General features: G+C 41.4%; 1 protein-coding gene across 1 annotated transcript in view; it reads right to left on the bottom strand.

The window, feature by feature from the left end:
* Positions 1 to 6,306: 6,306 nt before the first annotated feature.
* The window catches only part of LOC131378489 (uncharacterized), a 114,992-nt gene continuing 99,220 nt past the window's right edge, over positions 6,307 to 22,078 (bottom strand). Inside the window, exons 2-4 of the mRNA XM_058419299.1 lie at positions 12,864 to 13,053; positions 8,904 to 10,325; positions 6,307 to 7,363 (exon numbers count right to left, since the gene is read on the bottom strand). Coding sequence (XP_058275282.1) covers positions 7,238 to 7,363; positions 8,904 to 10,325; positions 12,864 to 13,053 — 1,738 coding nt within the window. The 3' untranslated portion in view covers positions 6,307 to 7,237. The remainder of the gene's footprint in view (positions 7,364 to 8,903; positions 10,326 to 12,863; positions 13,054 to 22,078) is intronic.

Below are 22,078 nucleotides of genomic sequence, written 5' to 3'. Positions count from 1 at the left end.
GATCCATACAAAAAATGCACACAATAAAAAATCACTCACTGATGTTGCTTCCAATCAAATATCATTCTAGTATAGTAAAACACTATCTTATTGCATTCTCTTCACTATTTATGTTCATTCCATAATAAAATATGTAAATAATATTCTCTTTATAATATAGTCTGTGCTCTGGCAACCAGGTTTTTCTCTTGTTCTTACCCACAGCAGCCTGTGCTCACATGGAATACATACAGACTAGATTCCAGGGGAAGAATGTCCCTTTCCCAGAATATATCCATACTTAAAAACAGCATAATTTGAATAACCCAATTTGAAATTCATCAGACTGTTCATACTGAATTGTCATAATATTTCACCAAAATCATGGAATAAGACATATTTGACTATCCATGGCTTACTAATACATCAATTCTCTAATTCATTTTAGCCATATGCTGCTTCTCCAGTATTAAGAGAAACATGATCTTCTACACTGAGTTATGAACTAAGTTTTTGTTGGTTTTTTTTTTCCTTCTGAAATGAGAGAAAATACTTACTTTTCTTACTTGAAAATAAAGTTAAAATATATTCTAAACCAACATGGCAAGCACTGATTAACTGTTCTCTTGTAACTCATGTACACATAGCAGATACATCATTTTGCTAGCAGCTTTTCCTGTTGTGGCTGATAAGAAGTGGAAAGAAGGTATAAATGCATTTAGAAAAAAAAAAAGGCTCTTCTTGACTGCTATATCTATTGATGATATTAATAATAATTTCATAAAATCTATCTACTTCGGAAGGCATGATACATAAATTAAATCAGTGTGACTTCTTTGTCACTAAAGAGACTTCTGTGACTTAATGAGAAAAAACATTTATGAAGTCTGAGAACTGTGCAAAAAAATGTATGTAGTATCATTATGTTAGAGGAAAAGACACAATAGGGTGAAAGAATTACAGATATTTTAATTTTCACTGGAATAAAAGCATATGAATGTAGAATACACTAAGTTAACCTTGCATTTTAATTTCTTTATGTTCATTAAACACTGATGTGCATAATTAAGGCAAGTCAAATACAGAAAAGTCAGTCTTTCAAAGCTGAAGAACAGCATAGATCATGCTATAAAAATGTATTTAAATTAAGATTGGACTATAAAGTTTGGAGCAAAGAGTTTGACCAAGAATTCTGAAATAAGGGCATGTGGAAAATTGAGGAGGAAATTAAGTTCCATTATATTTTCCAAAAGTAATGTTTTCTTAAATCTATGCTATGTGCCTTGAAATAGAACATACATGTTTATTTCCATCCTTCAAAATAATTCTGGCAGGACTTCAGGCACATGTTTTTGGTTTTTTGGGTTTGTTTGTTTGGTGTTTTTTTTTTTTTTTTTTTTTTTTTTTTAATGGTTGTTTGTATATTCCCATATATACTATTTGCAAGAATTTATACTCAGGCTTATGAGAAATGACAATCTGTTACAATCCATGTGAATGTATAGCTCAGTATGACATTCAGAATTCCCCAAGGGGGAAAAATCAAACAAAACCAAATTATTTTAATATTCAGCCTAGAAATAGCTTTGGAAACAGAATGTAACTTATATTCCATTATCTCATCCTCTAAAATAACCTGGAATGAGATTTTGCCTTAGATATTCTGACGGAAATTTTTCTGTAGATATAATTGTAATTTAGATAGTAAGGCTCACAATATCTCTCTTAAAAATCTAGCCACATCTACTGAAGAAGCTTAATGTAAGATAATTCATTTCCTTATCTAACACTGCTAAAATTTTATACCTTATCTGTGTATTTCAGAAAATTTTCAGGGTCAATATATGTGAATAGATACACGTGGATATGACTATCTTATTTATTATATTGACATATTGAATATTATTTTTCATCTTTAAAATCCCTTCCTACCCAAACCCTTCTGTTATATGAATCTATGATATACAACCATATGCCATGAATATTAAAAAAAATAAATATTTTTCCTTATTGTGGTTAATGTCTTTTAAATCAAGCTATTAATTTTCTTGTTGCTGGCAAAAACTATGGCCATGAGAGCTCTTTATCCCTCTTAAAGTGTTTTGTACATTTCAAAATCAAATCTATTTTTTTGCATTTTTAATCTAATTCATGAGTGTCATTGAAGTCAAGCTATTGAACTCAAGCTACAGAAGTCTTGAATCAGTTAATCCTGGTGCAAGAAGAAAAACTAAGCCAAAAACGTCCTGTCTCAAGTTTTCAGGCCAGCTCCATTCTTTAAAATTAAATCTTCCATGAACAAGCACTGTCATCTGTCACACCATAAGCACATCTCCTTTGACATTCAAAGCTTATTTAAAGGGACTCTCTTTCAAATGTCTCCCACCCGTACACCACACTTCTTTTGTTGCAGACATTTCAAAAAACACTTGGAAAGATGGAGGAGGAAGTGAAATGAAGTTGTAACATATGAAGTGTAAGTATTGCACGCATGCATAACCATCTGTAGGCCAAACTTTGAAGTCCCTGTTTGGCAAAACTCAAGCTTCTTATCCTTATTTCTTCAAATACTCTAGAGAAAAACCACTTCTTTCAAGTCATTCCTTGCAGCAAAAACATTTTGTCCAAAACAACCACACAGCAAGTGATTTAACATGTGCCAGGAAGAATTTGAAAATGGGAAAACATGGTTTTAAGGGATATTTTGCAGTGGAGGAACACTTGGGAAATTATTGGTCTACTCTTTTTTTTTCAAATTTATTTTAGCTTGATTATCCCACTTTATAATGAGCGTAGACACTTTTTTTTCCAGTACAGTACCCCTTATACAGTTTTCACAACACAAGGACAACAGTATCAACATGAAATAAATTACTTATTTAAAGATATAAACACTCTGAAAATACCTTTTCTCCCTAGCCATGTTTTGGGGCTTACCAGTCTTGTTTTGTTTTGTTGTTTTCTTTTGCTTTCCATATAATTAACAGACTATTATTAGTTACAGGTAAGGAAAAATATGATACATTAAATGAAACATTTCATAATTTGCAGACAAAAAATGAAACAATCTACCATATGCTCATATAGCTTCTTTCCAGATTATTTTCTTCACTGAAGGAATGCTATTTCCTTTTTTCCCCCTTTCTGAGTTTCCTGAAATAAGTGTTGCATCAGGAAAAATAAAGAATGTCTGCGTTCTGAATGACTGCCAATGAGAGACTGACCATAGTCTGTTCAGAGCATCCTCCACTGGGTTCAGATTAAAAATATATATTTGGAGCATGTATGTCTGTATATGCATAGAGTCAAACAAAAGAGTGAGTTATATCAGATCTATACTGATGTATTTAGAACTCTTCCTCTGTATAACACACACCTTCTACTATTGTCATTTTACCAAAAAGGTGAAGTTATGTGAAGAGGATGTACATTAGAAACTTTCAGTAAGACACTGTAGCATAAAATATGGCAAATATAAGTGATTTTGTTGTAAATTTATATAGGGTTGAGTAACCAGAAACTTAGGATGAAGGCAAAAAAGGTAAATTTTGAGAACACTCCATTCTATTTTTTTCTTTTCACTCTTGCTCTTTTGATTATTGCATTTTTGTCCTATTATTTAAGAGTGACAGTTAATATCTCAAATTTGACCTATATTTCTTAAGGAAATGCATGTCTTCACAGTAATAAAATATGATCCTTACCCCATTACAAACTTCTCAGAAATGAACAAAAAACTGTATTAAATTAGCTCATTCTCTGAAGAAACCATTGCTTTATGGAAAATGAGACACTGCCTAAATTTTTGGTGCTTTAGGCCATTGTTTATAAACTCATACAAATATTTTTGCCCTGAACATCCAGAATTGTACATGACTGGTCCCTTTGATCTTCAGTGAATCACGTATTTACACCTCACATGAACTTGAAAGCAAAACATTTTAAACTTTGCAAACTGAAAGCTATTCATTTGTTATGCTCCTTTTTTTTAACCCCATGATGGGTTTTCTTCACAACAAAGAATGAGCTTTAAGGGTCTGTCTTGATGTAAACCAACCAACACTGAATCACAGCTATTTGGAATCAACACAGTGTTGGGGGGGGGTGCGGAATTGTGAACACTCTTTTGTCTTACCTAACACAGAAGTCTATATTAAAATTAGATAAATAAAATAGATATAGGACAGTGTGGATACATCAAGGTGAGAAGTAAAAAAGATGCTTTAAGTCTAATGCAAATATTATATATATATATATATATATATATATATATATATATATATATATATATATATAAATGTGCTCAGGTTCATACTGTAGCTCTCTCTTTAAAGATCTGAGAAAAAATTGGTTTGATTTGGATAAATTTGTGACATCAAACACAAAAATTGATACAATATAGCACAGTCCATATACTGCAAAGGGAACTTTAGCCAAGTTGACCGCCTTGTGAATACTTCTCAGAAGCCTTAATTGTGGAAGGTAGTTACAAATTATATTACCTTTTGGGAGCTTGCTTTTTTATTTCAGGCCTCTATATCAGGTTTTGGACTGAAATGCTAACTTGTATTTCTAATGTTGTGGTGCACACTTTCATTAAAAAAGAAAGCAAGAGAAATACAGTCTTGCCATTAAGAACAAGATAGGAAATTATCTGTCAGAAAGAGAAAGGAAATAAAGGAAACTCAAAGTTTGAATAGGTTATTTAGATTTAATATTGAGGAAGGAAAAACAATTCCTAGGGTTAAGTTGTATCGAGGGTGCATCTACCTACCTACATGTCCTATAAAAATACTCTTGAGACTTCAGTCTAAGCTGAAATCCCCTGATTTCTTTTGTAACAAGGTGATGTCTACACCAGCATGAAGTGAGGACCAGTAGGAGTGGATCTGTAGAATGGAACAGCCGGTGTTGAGGCGCTGATGTCCACACTACACATAGTTCACTGATTTTCTTCTTAAAACGATCTCATCTCTGGTTTCATGGACTACATTTTGATATAGTCGTGAATCACATTTTTCAGTTTGAGCACTTTGGTACAATTCCATGGTGCAAATTGAAGAAAAAATATCAGGGATTCAAAATCTCACTCTGGATGAGTAGTGTAGCTTGTCTTATAAGGATTCTGCTGACACATTATGGAAATAAAACAGCCAGGGTGCTGTATCTGCTCCCTCATGTAGTCTTTATGATGCCTGATTTGGACTTTCTCCTTTCTGTGGAAATAATTTTCAAAAGGTGATCATGAAAAAAATCCACTTGAAAAAAAAATCCAGGCACACTGACAAATTATATTAGCAGTTACTAGTGCAGTGTTTCTGTCCTTCTGATACATCCTTAAAGAACATGTAGTTTTTCTTCCAATGGCTAGTGGAAAATATTTATATCAATACTTGACAGTTACGGGGATAAATGGAAAGCAGAATTTTTTTTAATCTCTATCCTAAGTCCAATTTTCTTTAAAGGTGGTATGGTTAAAGAATCTGAAGGAGAAATTTATGTAAAGACAGAAACCAAACTAGCTCAGAATTTTCTAGATTCCATTCCCCTTTCTTCCCTTATTTTGCTCCTCCTTACATTAAGTTATTTAAATTTATTTGACAACATAATGTCGTGGTGCTGTTCCTCGCGCTGATGAGCGCGGCCACGGGCTAGCTCAGTCTCCTGCACCGCGGCAACGTATGAGGTCGGGGTGGCGAGCCGGTCGAGCCACCTCCTCCCTGTGGGTCTTGGTTCCCCTCTCAGCAACGGCCAGCAGATGGCGTATGCAACCCACGGCAGCTAATCAAAAGGCGGACTCCTCTGGGCTCAGTTAAACAGGATTTTATTCAGGGGGAGAGGCAGCACGGGGCTCAGCACTCTCTGACCCACAGCCCAGAAGAGACTCCGGGGGCAGGCGTGCATGAGCTTTTAAAGTGGGGTGGAAACAGGGGTGGTGACAACCGGTCAGCCAGTCACAGGGATCGGGGGGGTTAACCGGGGGTGTGAACCATGGAACTGGGGACCAATCACAAAATGAGGGGAGGGGGTCTCCCGGGCCCCAGCCTATCACTCGGCACCCTTCCCGGAGGATTCTAGAAGCCAGGGAAGGGTCTCTGAGTGGCAGGCAGGCGACCACGAGGAGGGGGGGGGCGGGGATTGATAGCGACAGGTGCAGGGAAGGGATGAATGACAGAAAACGTCGGGTTTTACAATAGACAAAACAACAGATGCAGAAGGGAAAACCAATGCAGAACACAGGGGTGTACAGTGAACTAAACCATTATAAAAATAACTTAAAAATCTTACAAAAATAACTTAATAACTTAATAAAACAATTCTCACACCACCACATCTCCCCCTTTTTTGTTTTTTCAAGAGGAGTGGGACTGGAATGGAGGAGGGAGGTCAGTGATGCTGCGTTGGGTACCCCAGTCCATGCTCTTCTTCATCCGGATTTCGTTCTCCGTCTTCTGGGGTCCCCTCCAGCACCTCTTCCAACTCCAGTCCTTCCTCCTCATGGTCCTCTTCTGATGGCATGGTGACATGGTTAACTGTGGGGGAGTGTGAGGTGGCAGAAACCAAATTATACAACATCTTTTTTGTACACCGAACGCAAGGATAACAAGTAATAAAACAAACAAACACAGCAACCCAGTTTTATCATAGATGAAGCCCAACCGGAGATTCCCCAATTAGAAGGCAGTCCGCCCAGCTAGTCCTTGGTCTCCCTTTTGAGGTTGGTCACTTGTCGGATGGTGGTGTAGTTGTTCGGTTGGTGGACCAGCCATCCGACGACTGGGAGACTCAGGCTGAGCGTTGCCAAGGCTCCGAGGGCTAGGTGGAACCTCCTCGGAGCGGGGAATCCGGCTCGGGTTGCTGTTATGAAAAACTGAAAGACACTAAACAAAGATGTTACTTAAATTTGACACAGCAGGGAAAGGGATGGCTCCGCCCGGAGCTGATGTTCAGCTCTCCTCGTTCGATGTTTTCCTTTTTCGCCTCCACGCTGCTACGGTGACTTGCAGACTGTTGATTTTGCCAGACCCTGGGCTTTTGGGAACATAGGGCCTCACCCACTTAGCTGGAATCCATTTTGGTCCCGTGGGGGTGGACACGCAGGCGTACCCACGTCCCCACGTGACCAGATCGTGTGGCCCTTCTGCCCCTCCAGACCCAGGATCTCTGACCATGACCTGCGGTCGTTCTTTGACCCCAAACAGCGAGCTGGCACCGAAGTGCCGGACGATGGGCGGATTGAGACCTTCGTAAGAACAATTCAGGAAATTAATGGTAAACAAAGCTCTGGCCAGCCTGACCGATGGTGACTCTGTCTTGAGGACCCTCTGCTGCTGATGTAGTACACGCTTGATGGTCCCATGGGTCCTCTCAACCATGGCTTGGCCTGTGGGGGAGTGGGGGATGCCGGTCTTGTGCTCCACCCCCCATTGCTGCAGGAAGCTACGAAGCTCCCTGGATTTATACGCCGGGCCGTTATCGGTTTTCAGTTCTCTCGGAATGCCCATGAAGGAGAAGGCGTGGATGAGGTGTTTTATGGCATCCCCGGCCTTCTCCCCTGTGTGGGCAGAGGCGAACACGGCTCCAGAAAAGGTATCTACGGATACATGAACATACTTTTGTCGTCCAAATTGTGGGAAGTGTGTGACATCCGTTTGCCACACCTCACAGCTCCGCAGCCCTCGGGGATTAACCCCTGCATGTAAAGTTGGAACAGCCTGCTGGGAGCAGGATGGACACGCGGCCACGATCGCTCTGGCCTGTTCCCGCGTAAGGTGGAAACGGCGAACAAGGCCAGGCGCGTTTTGGTGGAAGAGCTGGTGGCTGAGTTTCGCCTGCATAAAGATGTTTGGCAGGGGGGCCATCTCAGCGGGGGCAGCAAGGGCATCAGCCTTCCTGTTCCCCTCTGCGATGAACCCTGGCAAATCTGTGTGTGACCTCGTATGCATCACAAAATAGGGTTGCTCTCGGTGGGAGACCAATCTAACTAATTTTGAGAGCAAGTCATAAAGTGCTATGTTGGACACCTCCTGTAAAATCGCCTGATCTGCTCTGGATACCACCCCCGCCACATAGGCGGAGTCTGTGACCAGATTAAAGGGTTCGGGAAACCGCTCAAATGCCCTAACGACAGCGGCCAACTCAGCGACTTGAGGTGATCCTTCCACCTCGGCAATATCAGCCTCCCACTGCTGAGTTTGAGGGTCCTTCCAAGTCAGAACTGACCTGTGGGACCTTCCGGACGCATCTGTAAAAACGGTTAGAGCCTTGAGGGGCCTCCTACTGCGAACCTCTTTGAGTGATAATATAAATTTAGTTTCCGAATTAAAAATTTTGTGGGCAGGCCGATGAATAGAAATTTGCCCAGTGAAGGAGTCCAGAGCGAATTGGAGTGCTTCATTCTCCTGAAGCAAATGCTCCAACATAGCTTTTGAAATTTGGCCCGATCTCAAGCCAATTGGGATGTGAATACATTCGAAGTCACAGCCGGCCAATTCTCTGATCCGGAATCTCGCTTTCCGGATCAGCTCTGCAACCAACTCCTGTGGCCGGGTCATCCTCTTGGACCGATGATGACTCAGGAAGACCCACTCTATGATCAAGAGTGGATCATTCCCTTCACGGTCCTTCTTCGGGATGCTCTTCCATTGAAAGATCATCCCATGGAGGTGTGGCAACTTTCCCATTATTATGAATTTGAAAGGAAGCTCTGGGTCAATTCTGTGAGCTTGCCTTTTGGACATAGCGTCCTGCACCTTTTCCAAAGCCTTTTCTGCCTCAGGGGTAAGCGCCCTAGGAGAACTCAGCTCCTCTCCCCCTTTCAATAAATTAAAAAGGGGGGCTAGGTCGTTGGTGGTGAGACCTAGCCAGGGCCTTACCCAATTCAAACTCCCACACAGCTGGTGGACATCTGCAAGGGAACTTACTTTTGTTCGAATTGCCAATTTTTGGGGAACAATGGTCCGCCTTCCGATTTCGAGCCCGAGGTACTTCCAGGGCGGCATCCGCTGAACCTTTTCTTCCTGTAGCTCAAACCCTGCAGCAACCAGTGCATCGACTGTCAGACCAAGCACATGGGAAAGCATGTCATCATTCGGGGCGCACACCAGGACATCATCCATGTAGTGGTAGATGATGGCCTGTCCCGCGGCTGCGCGGACAGGGGACAGCAAGGAGGCCACATACCACTGGCAGATAACAGGTGAGTTCTTCATCCCTTGCGGGAGAACTCGCCAGTGATAGCGTCTCCTCGGGGCTTCCCGGTTGATGGTGGGAACCGAGAAAGCAAAACGTGGGGCATCGTCAGGGTGCAGAGGAATTTGAAAGAAGCAATCTTTTATATCTATTACAGCCAATTGCCAATTTTGGGGGAGCATAGTCGGGGAAGGCATCCCAGGTTGGAGAGACCCCATGTCTTCGATAACATTATTAATTTGGCGGAGGTCCTGAAGGAGCCGCCACTTGTCCTTCCCCGGCTTTTGAATCACAAAAACTGGGGAATTCCAAGGGCTGTCGGTTTCTACAATGTGGCCCTTGGCCAATTGCTCCTTCACGAGCTCCTCGAGCGCTTTTAATTTAGGTTTTGAAAGCGGCCATTGCTCCACCCAAACTGGTTTGTTCGTCAGCCAATTAAGTTTCTTGGTGGGACGCTCGTCAATGGACGCTGCGGAAATTTCCACTGAGGGGTCGGGTATGTCAGTTTTGACCCCCCATTGTGACATGAGATCTCTGCCAAGCAGAGGCTCCTTATAATCTAAAACAAAAGGACGGATGTTAGCCAATTGTCCTTTTGGCCCCTTAATTTGCACTATGCTCCTGGATTGTCTCGCCAATTGCAACCCTCCGACACCTTGAACGTGTCCAGCCACGTCCTGCAGAGCCCAATGTGACGGCCAATCCTGGGCTGGCACAACAGTCACATCTGCCCCGGTGTCTAAAAGACCAGTGATGTTAATAGTTTCCCCGCCCACCCTGAACTCACAGTCTACCCGGGGCCTTTCTTCAGTGATGGCTTGCACAGGGCAAGCCACTGGGGTGTTGTTCGGTCCCCGGGTAGGGATGATTTGTGCGATCACCTGTCCCTTAGGAATAAATGTGGGTGGATGGGTGCAGCGCAGCCAGAGGACGAGATCTCCGGGGTTGTTGACGAGAACCCCTGGAAGAATCTCGACCTCTTGCGGGGTGTACTTACAGTCCCCGATGATGACAGGCTCCTTTCCTTGGACTGGCCAGGCTCCTTGTTCTTTGGTGTTTATGGAAAGAAAGGTCCAATCCGCCGTCCTCAGATAGAGCGCTTCGGTGAGCCGCAGCCGATAAGGTTCATGCCTTGATGATGTTACTAAAATTGGCTTTGAAAGGTCATGGTCAGTACTGTATGTCAAATTCGGTGTGTCGCGTCCGGTATTATTGTCTGTCTCAGTGAAAGGCAGCGTATCATTGGCGCTAAATGTTTCTTCCCCCTCCCCCGCTGCTCGGTCCACCCTATTTCTATCTTCGCGCCGGGCGGACCTGCGCTCCCCCCTTAGTTTAACTGTCGGGAGCTATCTCCCGACCCTCCCCTGTTCCCACTCCCCCCGCCTTCCCCCCTTTTCTTTTTCAAAGCGTCAACGGCATCCCGCAGTGGGCAGGTGTTCGCCCAGTGCCCGGGCTCCCGGCAGATTAGACACCGGTTCTTCTGGGGCACATACGGTCCGCGTGTCGGTCCCTGGGTGCCAGACACTGCTGAAACTCTCGGTGTTATTGATTTCCCTTCCCGGTCGTTTCCCTGCATGTAGGGGACCTTTAGCTGACACACCCTGAGCATATCTGGAAGGGTCGGAGGTGGGTCCAGAGGGAGACTCAAAATTGCACTCCGGCACATATTATTTGCATTTGCAAACACCATCTCCCTCAAGATCCCATCCCTTACCGCCACTTCCATTACTTGCACCTCGATTGCTCGGGTGAGCCGCTCGACAAACTTAGTGAAACTTTCCTTGGCCCCCTGCATGATCTTGTAATAGGGTACGACCGGGCCGTCTGGCACCATTCCAAAAAACGTGGAGACCGCATGCTCCCTGGCAATCTGGAGGGCTTTGATGGGGATATCTGAGGTTTGGTCCGATGGGTCGGCCCATCTCCCCTCACCCATAAGGTGTTCTAAAGTGAGGGGGTTCCCGTTGTCGTCCACCGCAGTCTCTGGGTCTCGGAGGAGACTGGGCAAGGCCTCCCTGAGTTGCTGCCTCCATGCTGCCACCCACAGTTTGAACTCTGTTGAGTCAAGCAGGCAGGAGAACAGCTGCTTCAGGTCCGCAGGAATAACGACAGCAGCATCGAGATCTGAACGGAGCAAACCCCTGAAATAGGGGCTGTCCCGCCCATAATCTCGATGGGCCTTGCACAGATCCCGGATGGTGGACTGGGGGAACGGGTGATGGATCGCTCGGACCCGCTGCCCTCCTCGGGAGCCCTTATAAATGACTGGGGATACCGAAGGAACAGGGGAAGGCTCATGCATCCCTGCAGGCTCAGGCCCTGGCCCCGCCCCCTCCGGGCCCAGACCGTGGGAACCGGAAGGGGGAGCGTGGGAACCAGCAGGGGGAGCGTGGGAACCGGAAGCCCAGGAGGCAGGTCTTCCGGCAGGGGGCGTGGTTTGGGAACCCGATGATGTCATGTGGGCGTTCCCGTGGGAGGAGTAGCTGGGAGGAGCTGTGGGAGTGGTCTTGGAAGAGGGAGGAAGCATGGGTGGAGTCTTTTGGGGGATAGGAGGGGCTGAGGAGAGGAAGGGGTTGGAAGAGTTTGGGGCGGGAAGAAAATGATTTAGAGAAGAGGAAGAGGGGGATGGGGAGAACCGTGCCATGCGGTCTCCTCCATCTTGGGGATAAGGGGTAGGGGAGCCATTTTGTGGTTGGGGAGTCTCAGCTAGACTAAATCTAACACGAGGTTTATTAACTGGGTAAGATGGGGAAGGGTGGAATTCTTGAGCATCCCAGCCAGGGATGCCCAAGAAACCCCGAGCAGTCTGGCTAGGACTGCCCGGGCGGGGGGGTTGAGAATTCCTGGGGGAGCCTGAGCCAGCAGGTTGGGGTCCTGCTGCTCCCTTCAGAATTCCCTTCTGGGGACAAGGGGAAGGGGAACGGGGACAGGGAGAACAGGGGGAGGTTTGCCTAAAACTGGGCTTTTTCTGCACTCCCTTGGTGGTAGTTGAAGCAGCTGCTGAGAGCTGCACAGCCAGATTAAGGAATTTTGTGGCTTGCTTGTTCCCTTGGAGCACCAGATCATGGATTTTGTTTTGTACAACCCTCCAAAACTTGGGGCTGTACACCTGCTCCGGGGACACACGAGGAAAGTGCAGGAAAAGCCACCTCACAAACCCCTTGAGCTCGCCCCTCGAAACCTTTAACTGGGCGAGCTCCACAACCGACTTAAAACTATAATACACACCTTTTTGGGCAGCGGAGAGTTTTGCGCCCATCTCTCCGAAACCGAAACCAAAATCAGGGGCTCGGGGACACCTAACAAATCCCCCTTGCCTGCTGCCCACTCGATGACACCCAGACAAAAGCAAACTTAACAGAAAACGAACGCGGAGGTCACTCCCCTAAAACCGGGCAAAACCTGAAACCCAAACCCGGGGGGTCCGCACCGAAAAATAAAATCGCAGTGTCTAAAACCCCTGTGGACACTTCCACCCAAAAGACAACTGCCCGAAACTTAAAGTTTACAAAACGAAAAAGAACAAAAGAGCACCCCGAGGAGAGTAATCCGCAGGGGGATGAGGCTAACCACCACCCCCCCGAGCTGCGCAGCCTGGGATCCCCCCCACTCCTGGAGGATCCCTCCCGAAATTAGGGTCTCCACACCGGGAGCACCCTCCGAAAGTAAGCCCCCTCACGAAGAAGGCTTACCCCCTCCTGGGATGCGATAAAGCCTGGGGTCTCGAGATTAGCTGCCTGAAGAGGACCTGCTGGGCGCTTCAGGCTGTCCTCTTCGTCCCTTGGGAGCGTGATCTTACGAAGCCACTCGACCAAGGGTAGCGGGGCGTCCAAGGACTTTTCTTCAGGCTCTTGCAGCCTCAGTCCGTGCCGCGGGGTCCGCCTCGTGTCCTGAGGGTGGGGGCCCCACGTTGGGCGCCAACCGCTGTCGCGGTGCTGTTCCTCGCGCTGATGAGCGCGGCCACGGGCTAGCTCAGTCTCCTGCACCGCGGCAACGTATGAGGTCGGGGTGGCGAGCCGGTCGAGCCACCTCCTCCCTGTGGGTCTTGGTTCCCCTCTCAGCAACGGCCAGCAGATGGCGTATGCAACCCACGGCAGCTAATCAAAAGGCGGACTCCTCTGGGCTCAGTTAAACAGGATTTTATTCAGGGGGAGAGGCAGCACGGGGCTCAGCACTCTCTGACCCACAGCCCAGAAGAGACTCCGGGGGCAGGCGTGCATGAGCTTTTAAAGTGGGGTGGAAACAGGGGTGGTGACAACCGGTCAGCCAGTCACAGGGATCGGGGGGGTTAACCGGGGGTGTGAACCATGGAACTGGGGACCAATCACAAAATGAGGGGAGGGGGTCTCCCGGGCCCCAGCCTATCACTCGGCACCCTTCCCGGAGGATTCTAGAAGCCAGGGAAGGGTCTCTGAGTGGCAGGCAGGCGACCACGAGGAGGGGGGGGCGGGGATTGATAGCGACAGGTGCAGGGAAGGGATGAATGACAGAAAACGTCGGGTTTTACAATAGACAAAACAACAGATGCAGAAGGGAAAACCAATGCAGAACACAGGGGTGTACAGTGAACTAAACCATTATAAAAATAACTTAAAAATCTTACAAAAATAACTTAATAACTTAATAAAACAATTCTCACACCACCACAACATAATACATGAATACCTGTCTTCCAGAAGACTTGTACTACAGCCACTTTAATTCCTGGATCTCAGATTTATGAATAAGGTAATTTTGTACTTCAGTGTTTTAAGTAAAGAAAAAAAAAATCCAATAATAGATTAGTATTATAAGCTTGCCATTTGCCATCATGTCAATGACAGACTCATGCTTGTGATGATCAAGTGTAACTGTTATTTTTTAAGGTGGCATTTGATTTTATAATATATATTTCTTCTGACATAAGAAATTATTTGGGTTTATTTCCTTTTCTGTTCCTTTTCACAGAAAACAGAATGTTCACAAGGTGTTAGTACTGTATTAGTGCTAACAGCATTACTTCAGTTATGATTCTCTCTTCACAAGTCATACAGTGTCAGTCACAAGAGTATCATTAGGACAACTATTTTCTCTCTGGAAATCCAGTGCAAAGTTTTTATCATTTGTATAAGACTATAAATACTCTTTTCCTCACAGCTGCTAGTAGAATATAAGGCAGTCATCGTATTTTCTTCATAATTCCACTGTTTTCTCAATAAGAAATTCCTAGGTGTAAAAAAATACGTCTACTAGACATCTACTAGATTAATTTGGCTATTAATTTAGAATTGGAAGGTTTTACTGACATGAGCAGGCTTAAAAGACTTCAGGAGGACTAAGATGGACTAAGAATTACCAGGAAACTTTGGCCACCCAGCATCTTTATTTCCATCTTAAATTCTCTTCTACTTCTGGTCTCATCACAAGTTTCATCACATTTCAATTCCTTTTGATGAATTGGATCTACAGGTTTACAGGGAAGTATTTATCTAGAATACATTCACCTGCACAGAAGAAAATAAAATCCAATTCCAGCACCTGGAAAACTATATTCTTGCTCATTTCTAGAATGTCTTATTTCATTTTCTTCCTAAGTTAAAAATTAAGTAAGTGGAAAGTGGTCAATAAAGGAAGAAGCAAATGAAGTAAATTCTTTGACTGTGAAAAATTGAGCTTCAGTGACAGACTCATATAATTGTATTTTTTTTATTATTTTATTTTGCCACATAATTATAATGAGTTCTGCCTTCTAAAAAAAAAAAAAAACAAAAACACAAAAACAAAAAAAAAAAAAAAAAAAAAAAAAAAAAACAAAAAAAAAAAAAAAAAAAAAACAAAAAAAAAAAAAAAACCACCACAAAAAAAACCTATGAAAATAGGCTTATATTTGATAAAAAAGATCAGGGTGAGTTTCATGTTTTACCAGTAATCCTCAATGAAATAATCTGGCTGCAATTTCAATAGTTGATCTATTATCAGCTCTAGCAAATGTCCCTTGAGTGATCATAATTAAATATCAGACTTAGAAATGACTGTAGATCTTCCACCAAGAAAATGCAAAGTTTTAATGTAATGATAAAAAAAAAGAAACTACTACAAAAAGTACTACACACAAAAATTATTATAGAAACTTCTTGAAGAACTAGTCTCATGTAAGTCACAAAATTATGAATGTCAAATGGCTTTGTGACTGTTTCACATACGTTCTCTATAATGATACAGTCATTAATTCCCCTCCTTTTGCTGTCACTCTAAAATTACTTTCACATCTGTTTTTGACAAATGGAACTGTGCTTTTACATTAAGCAGGCAAAACTAGAGTCAGATCCAAGAAAAAAAATTAAACTCAGCATAGGTTTTTCATATAGCTGAATTCAGTATTTACTAACTGGATACAATTGGCAAAAGACTGCATAGCAGGTAAATGTGAAGTCATACTTAGCTGGATTAAATCTTCTTACAGTCTCTTTTTGATAGGTCATCTCTTCTCAAATAGCTGGTTAAGGATAGACCGATAGAATTAACTTCTCTGTTTTATTGGATAGAATGTTTTTTGAGATAATGTGGGGAAATTCTTCCATTCAAGACTCAATCACTAAAAATGCTGCAATGACTTTAATTATTTGAACTAGACATAAGGTTGCCTCAGTTTCGTACTTGTTTTGCTTTGACTTTTTTGATTTGCCAAACTGCTTTTGAAGTGATCTACATGTTAGATCTTTCTGGATGCAGTGTTTAAATAGGAGAAAACAATAAGTCGGAATTTAATTAAATACTATTAAATAGGAAAGGTAAGTGGCACTATCAAGGTTTAGTGCACTACAACATGGCATAACCTTAAAGCTGTTCCCAAAAAGCCGCCCAGTGCAGATATGGTCTTCTAAGAAACAATTTACGCAACAGGTTACATTTGTCTAGCTGAACAGGTATTGGTCCAGTCTTGATAGTACTAACCGTTAGAGTCTAAATTATCTGGAAAAAAGCTTCACTAATAATAAAGTTTTAAGTTGTTACAACAGGATCAGATTAGCTGGCGTGGCCAGCTGTCCGTCCATACCTTTTCACGCCACAGTGTCTGAGCTAGCCCCGGCATGCGTGGAGACCACGCTTAAGGCACCACAACAGTGGATGTCATCACCTAGGGTGGCATCTCTAAGAATCTATGACAGAATTGCAAACTTAAATTCAGATTTTGATTTCAGATATTTCCCATTGCATTGGTTGGCAAAAACCCTGACAAACAAACACACTGGTGGTCCATCCTGTAATTTGACAGAAACAGAGATATACCAATAAATGGTATATTAAATATTATTTAAAACATAAAAAACCCACACCTCCTGTCAATGAGAAAAGTTTTGGTTTTTTTTTTCTCTGTGCTCTTTTTAATTTTGTTTATTAAAAGGAAATACTTGCTTAAATAATCTGTGAAAAGTTTTCATGAAATTTATGAGATAATTCTTTATAAAACTGAAAAGAAAAAATGTACAAAAAACTACACATAGAAGGCCTAAAGAAACACTAAATTCAAATATATATACAAACTTTCATATTCAGTTCATACATATTTTCATGCATGGCCTGATCCAAGGCCAACTCAAATTTGTACTTGCTTTCCATTGATTTCAGTGAGCCTCAAAATGTGGTTCTTACTTTGTAACTTCATTGTGTTTTGGCCCAAATGCATTAAATTATGCATTCGCTAAGTGTTTTCAAACTGAATTCCAAGGTTTTAAAACAGCTACTCTGCAGTCCATAATGTAAAAATCTGAGATTTGTATTAATGTTGATTCCAATGAGAAATTATATTACATATGGAAGTATAATCTGTGGCTTTCTCTTCATATTATTGAACATTGCGTAAAATTGTCCTGGCTAAAGTGTGTTATTCAGCATAGAGGAGAAAAGTATCAGCATTATCTCTAAAAAAACCCCCCACAGATCATGTAAAGATTTTTGTCTTCTATCCAAATATACATTTAGACTAAAGTATCCCTTCTATAAAAATAGCTTTACATTTATGATAACTCAAACATTCCCAGATAATTCTGTGGTATGTATTCTATTAGGGAAAAAAAAAAAAAAATTGTGGTAGAAAAGAGATAAGAATCATCTGGATTTGGTTTATAATGGTGGGATAGTAAGTCATACTAACAATGAGAATGATTTTAATTTAGCTAAATCTAAACTGTTTATCCTTCCACTAGATGTCTTGAATAACTGCATAATCATTTCAATGTTTCAATTTTTTTAATAAGTCAAATACAGTAGTAAGAGGCTAACAGTACTGTTTCAGGAACAGTAAACTTAAAACATTTTTAAAAATATAAATTTCATCTTTAAGTCAAGCCTCTATTCAACATTTTACCGTTATTTGTGAGAAAATAAACAATTGTCATCCTATTTAATAAAAAAGGTAACAAAGTGACCCTAAAGATGCTTACTAATAAAAGGAAAATTAAGATTTCTAAAAGTCAATTATGCTTTATTGTTAAAGCATGCTGCCTCATAAGAACAGAAAGGATACAGAGAATTAACAACCAAGTCCTGTTTTCATGAAAAAAACTTATTTTTAAAACAAATACCCTGATGAAATATTTTTAGAAATATCAATGCATGCGCCACCACCTATCTAGGGAGTGGCAGACTGAATCCCAATAGCTCCTTTTTCAGTCTTCTGAAAGTCTCACAATGGTAAAACACTGGAAGACAAGAAAATAACCAGGACAGAAGTATTCATCCTTACTCTTTTCCTTAGGCATATTTATAGGCCTTGTCTGCAGCTGGTGGTTACAACTGATAAAAGAAGTGCTGCCCATTCCACCCTCTGTTCTGTAAAACCTTCAGAAAGAGTAGCCAGAATGGTCCCATGATGTAGGCACAGCAGTGATGGTCAGTTGTGGAGTTATGGAGGTGTCAATCCCTGCCGTGGTGGGACTTTTTTCTTTGGTGGGCAAGGGCTCAGAAATGGCTTTAAGAGAATGAATGACTTTATTTGCTACTGTTGAGTTCTTCCGTGTAGGGCAGGAAATGAGTGAGTTCACCTTTTTCTTCTGGCTACTCTTCCTGTAGGCTTTCCCCTTATAAATTAATGTAAACCATCCAGTAACCTGGAGAGAACACAAATAGTTATGGGAGTCAACACCTGGAAAAAACGCTAAAAGGGAAGGTGTTAGCAGATGAAAAATGTAAAAATTAGGAGCAACATGTAAATACTGAGCAAAGAACCCTTGATGGGACAAATGGTGGTCTACCTAGAGATATGGCCAAAACAATCTCACAAGTCTCACAGTTAGCAGGATCCATTTCTTTAATCTCTTCTTCCTGATGGAACATGGTGTTGTATAAAACTAGAACAAGGCTGGTGAAAATTAATTAAAACAATATTGATTAAAACTGCAGAATGTCTTTCCACTTTGTAATCATAATACAAAATGAAATATGATTTTTCTGAAACAGGAAACACTCAAATCATTTGAGTCAAAGAAATTTCAAAGCAAACCATTTGCTGCACATGTATGGATTCATCAATTATCAATTAATTTCTTGATTGTTACACTTTATGGTGTCCTTTTGGAAGGTTTCTACCCATTTCCAAGCTTTGTTCCCTATTTGTCATTACAAAGGGGTCTTCCTGTCTTTGTCTACATTGCAGGCCCCATACTTTTTATGCCCTGTTTTGTACTTGCCCCACTTAGAACTCCAGGATATGCTCCCAGTGGAGTTTTTCCATACTTACTCTGAAAAAAGAGAACAACTTTTTATTTTGCCTTACTTAGTCACAACTCAAAGGCAAGATAAGTAGGTGGTTTTCACAACTTAAAAAAAAAAAAAAAAAAAAAAAAATGGTGACAGTCATTGCACATGAAGTAAACAATGCAAAAGCAAATGGGTGTTATACCATCTACTGCTGCACCAGACAAGTCTGCTGTGAAAACACAGAATTATCCTGCAGATGACTACAAAACCCCACAACATATACTTCACATGGAATAAAAATGGATGTGAGTCATCCTGGGAACTGCTAAAGGAAAGTACAGCATGGTACAGCAGGGTTTGGCAGCCAAAGACATGAAGAGTTACTAAGTAGGATGGATGAAGTATATACAATCTCGAACTTTTTTTGTTGCAAGCAGTACTCTCTCAATGACCATCTATTCCTCCTCAGAAAAAAACAGATCTTGAACTGTTCAAAATTATATTAGACTGTACTGATTTTTTGGAAGAGATGTAAAGAAAAAAGGACATCTACTGCAAATTCTTGTTCTTAAGAGTCTGAGAGAAACAATTATGGGTTGTTTTACTGCACAAAATTGTTATCTAGTCTTGTTAGCTTCAGTCATTCCTTAGTTTAGCAACATTAGAGAATCACAGAATCCTAGAATTATTTGAGTTGGAAGAGACTTTAAAGATCACACAGTTTCAATCACCCTGCTATGGGCACAGATACCATTCACTAGAGCAGGTATAGTATATTCTTGTCCTTTTTGGGAAGAATCATTATTTAATGTGAGTGTGACAGTTCCTTTTCCTTTAAGAGTTAATATTACCCTTTCTACAATATGCCACCAAATTAAATTCAGATTTTTTTCACTAAACCAAATTGTTTCTTAAAACATGATGTCTCCTCAGAAGTAAAATAAATGTTATATAATGGATAATAAATCTAATATTACAGTTAGAAAAGTTAAATTATTGGCCAGTATGAAACCTTATGTAAAACCTTGTTTATTTAAGGGATAATTAAAGAACTTCTGGAATATATGTGAAGTTTCCTTTTTTAAAACTCTAGAAGCAGCCTTGACTTGTCAAAATTAAATCACTTAAGACAAAATCCTTTGCATGCAAAAGGTTCTGGCTGTTCTTTATGACTTTCAGCATTCACAGTAGAGAAGACTAAAAGAAACATTTTATTCTTGGGTATCTAATTACTCCTATGTTTATAAATAAATTTTCCTTCCTTTCTCAGCTCTACATTTTTTCTCCAGGGGGTTTTGTGACACATTTTTTCCAAGATTTAAGTTTACAACTTCTCCAGTTCCTCTCTGATCCAGGAAATCTCACAGAAGCTCTAACAACTCTTTTTCCCAGAGCTTTCATTTTGTTTTAGTCACAGAATGCTGAGGGTTGGAAAGGACCTCCTGAACTCAGCTAGGCCAATCCCACAACTAAAGCACATTCACCTAGAGCAAAGTGTACAGGATTGAGTCTAGAAGGGTACTGAATACTTTCAGAGAAGGAGACTACACAACATCCCTGGGCAGCCTGTTCCAGTACTCTGTCACCATCATAGTAAAGTTTTTCCTCTTATACACCGGGAACTTCCTCTGTTTCTGTTTGTGTACATTGCCCTTTTTCTTGTGACTGAACTGGTCCTCTTGACACACACCCTCAAAATATTTGTAGACATCGATAACATCTCCTCTTAATTGTCTATTTATTAGGCTGAACAGGCCCGGCTTCCTCACCCTTCTAGCACAAGAGATCCTTCCATCCCCTAAAAATCTTCATAGTCCTCTACAGGACCTTCTCCAGTAGTTGTCTTTCTTAAACTGTGTCTATATTAGTAACTAAAATGTACCAGGGACCATTTACTGATCCTGAGGTAAATGATAGAGCCCAGTCAATGCCAAGACTGCTAAACTCTTATTTTCCCTCACACTTTACCCCTGAAAAGTGTGTGTGTGTGTGTGTGTGTGTGTGTGTATACATGTAAACTGGCACTGTCCTTGTCTAAAATCACACCTGGGAACAAAGTCTGGCTGAATTATGGCAAGACTATGCTCGTGTTTGCAACTTAGCTGAGTTTACACCTTGCTCTCTTGACTTTTCTATTAGAGACATGTGCAGGGATTTGAGGCTAGTCTTTCTTGTTCTTACTGTCTTGGAAAGTTTCTCTTGCTCAGTGTTGCAAAAGTCTCGTTTCCTTCATCTTTCAAGCTATTACATTCTGAAAAAAATCTGCCTGATTGCTGATTGCTCCTGGTTTCACAGCATGGCTCACCAATTTTGCGGCAATTAAGAACTGAGGAAGAATTTGTTTACTCTGTGGGTGATCATGCACTGGAACAGATTGCCCAGAGAGTAGTGGACTCTCCCTCACTGGAGATATTCAAGAAATGTCTGGACACAATCCTGTGCAATGTGTTCTAGAATGACCCTGGGTGAGCATGAAGGTTAGACCCAGACTCTAAAAGAATGTTATCTTTATTTTGGCAAGAAATATTGCTCGAAATGTAATGATGTGCTTGGTGGAATGCTATCAAGCTTACCAATTTGTGAGACTCAAAAGAGAGGCAATATCCATAACTCCTCAAAAATGTAATTAAAAATAAGGAGAATAAACTATAGAGAATTAGAGCCAGTAAGTAGCACGGCATGTGGTTTCAGAAGGAAAATTGAAGAGTTCTCATTGAAATGAGTTACTGTACTCTTAGTCAGTGTGAACACAGAATGAAATGAAGTCTGACCTGTAATTTGACATGATGCTTGAAAACAAAGTTTGAGATTTTTGTATTGCGGCTTTGTAAGGTATGTGCATACCATTTAATATCTACCACGCATTTTAAGTATCAGCAAGTTTCTGATACTTAAAAAGAGCTATAGCCATTAAGTTAACAGAACTAACTTCTACTTAAAAATGAATTTCAATAAATTATTTCTATGAATTCAAATATAGAAGAAGAAGAAGAAAAAATGTAAATTAAATAAACAAAAACAGCACCTATAATCAACTGGGGAAAACCAGAGATACATCAAGTAACCACAAACCAGTTAAGTTTCCCAGTATGTCTAAGGAGTCATCTTACCAGAGGTGTTGGTAACACTTTAAAAAGTTATTTGAAGCACTGTTTAAAATGTTAACCTGTACAGCCAGCCAAGCATGAAATCAAACCATGTTTTCTATTGGACTTTGAGACAGCATTAC

Source organism: Hirundo rustica, chromosome 2, assembly GCF_015227805.2.
Source record: "Hirundo rustica isolate bHirRus1 chromosome 2, bHirRus1.pri.v3, whole genome shotgun sequence".
Lineage (NCBI taxonomy): Eukaryota > Metazoa > Chordata > Aves > Passeriformes > Hirundinidae > Hirundo > Hirundo rustica.
The sequence above is the reverse complement of the archived record's forward strand: the minus strand, read 5'-3'. Positions and strand labels throughout refer to the sequence as shown.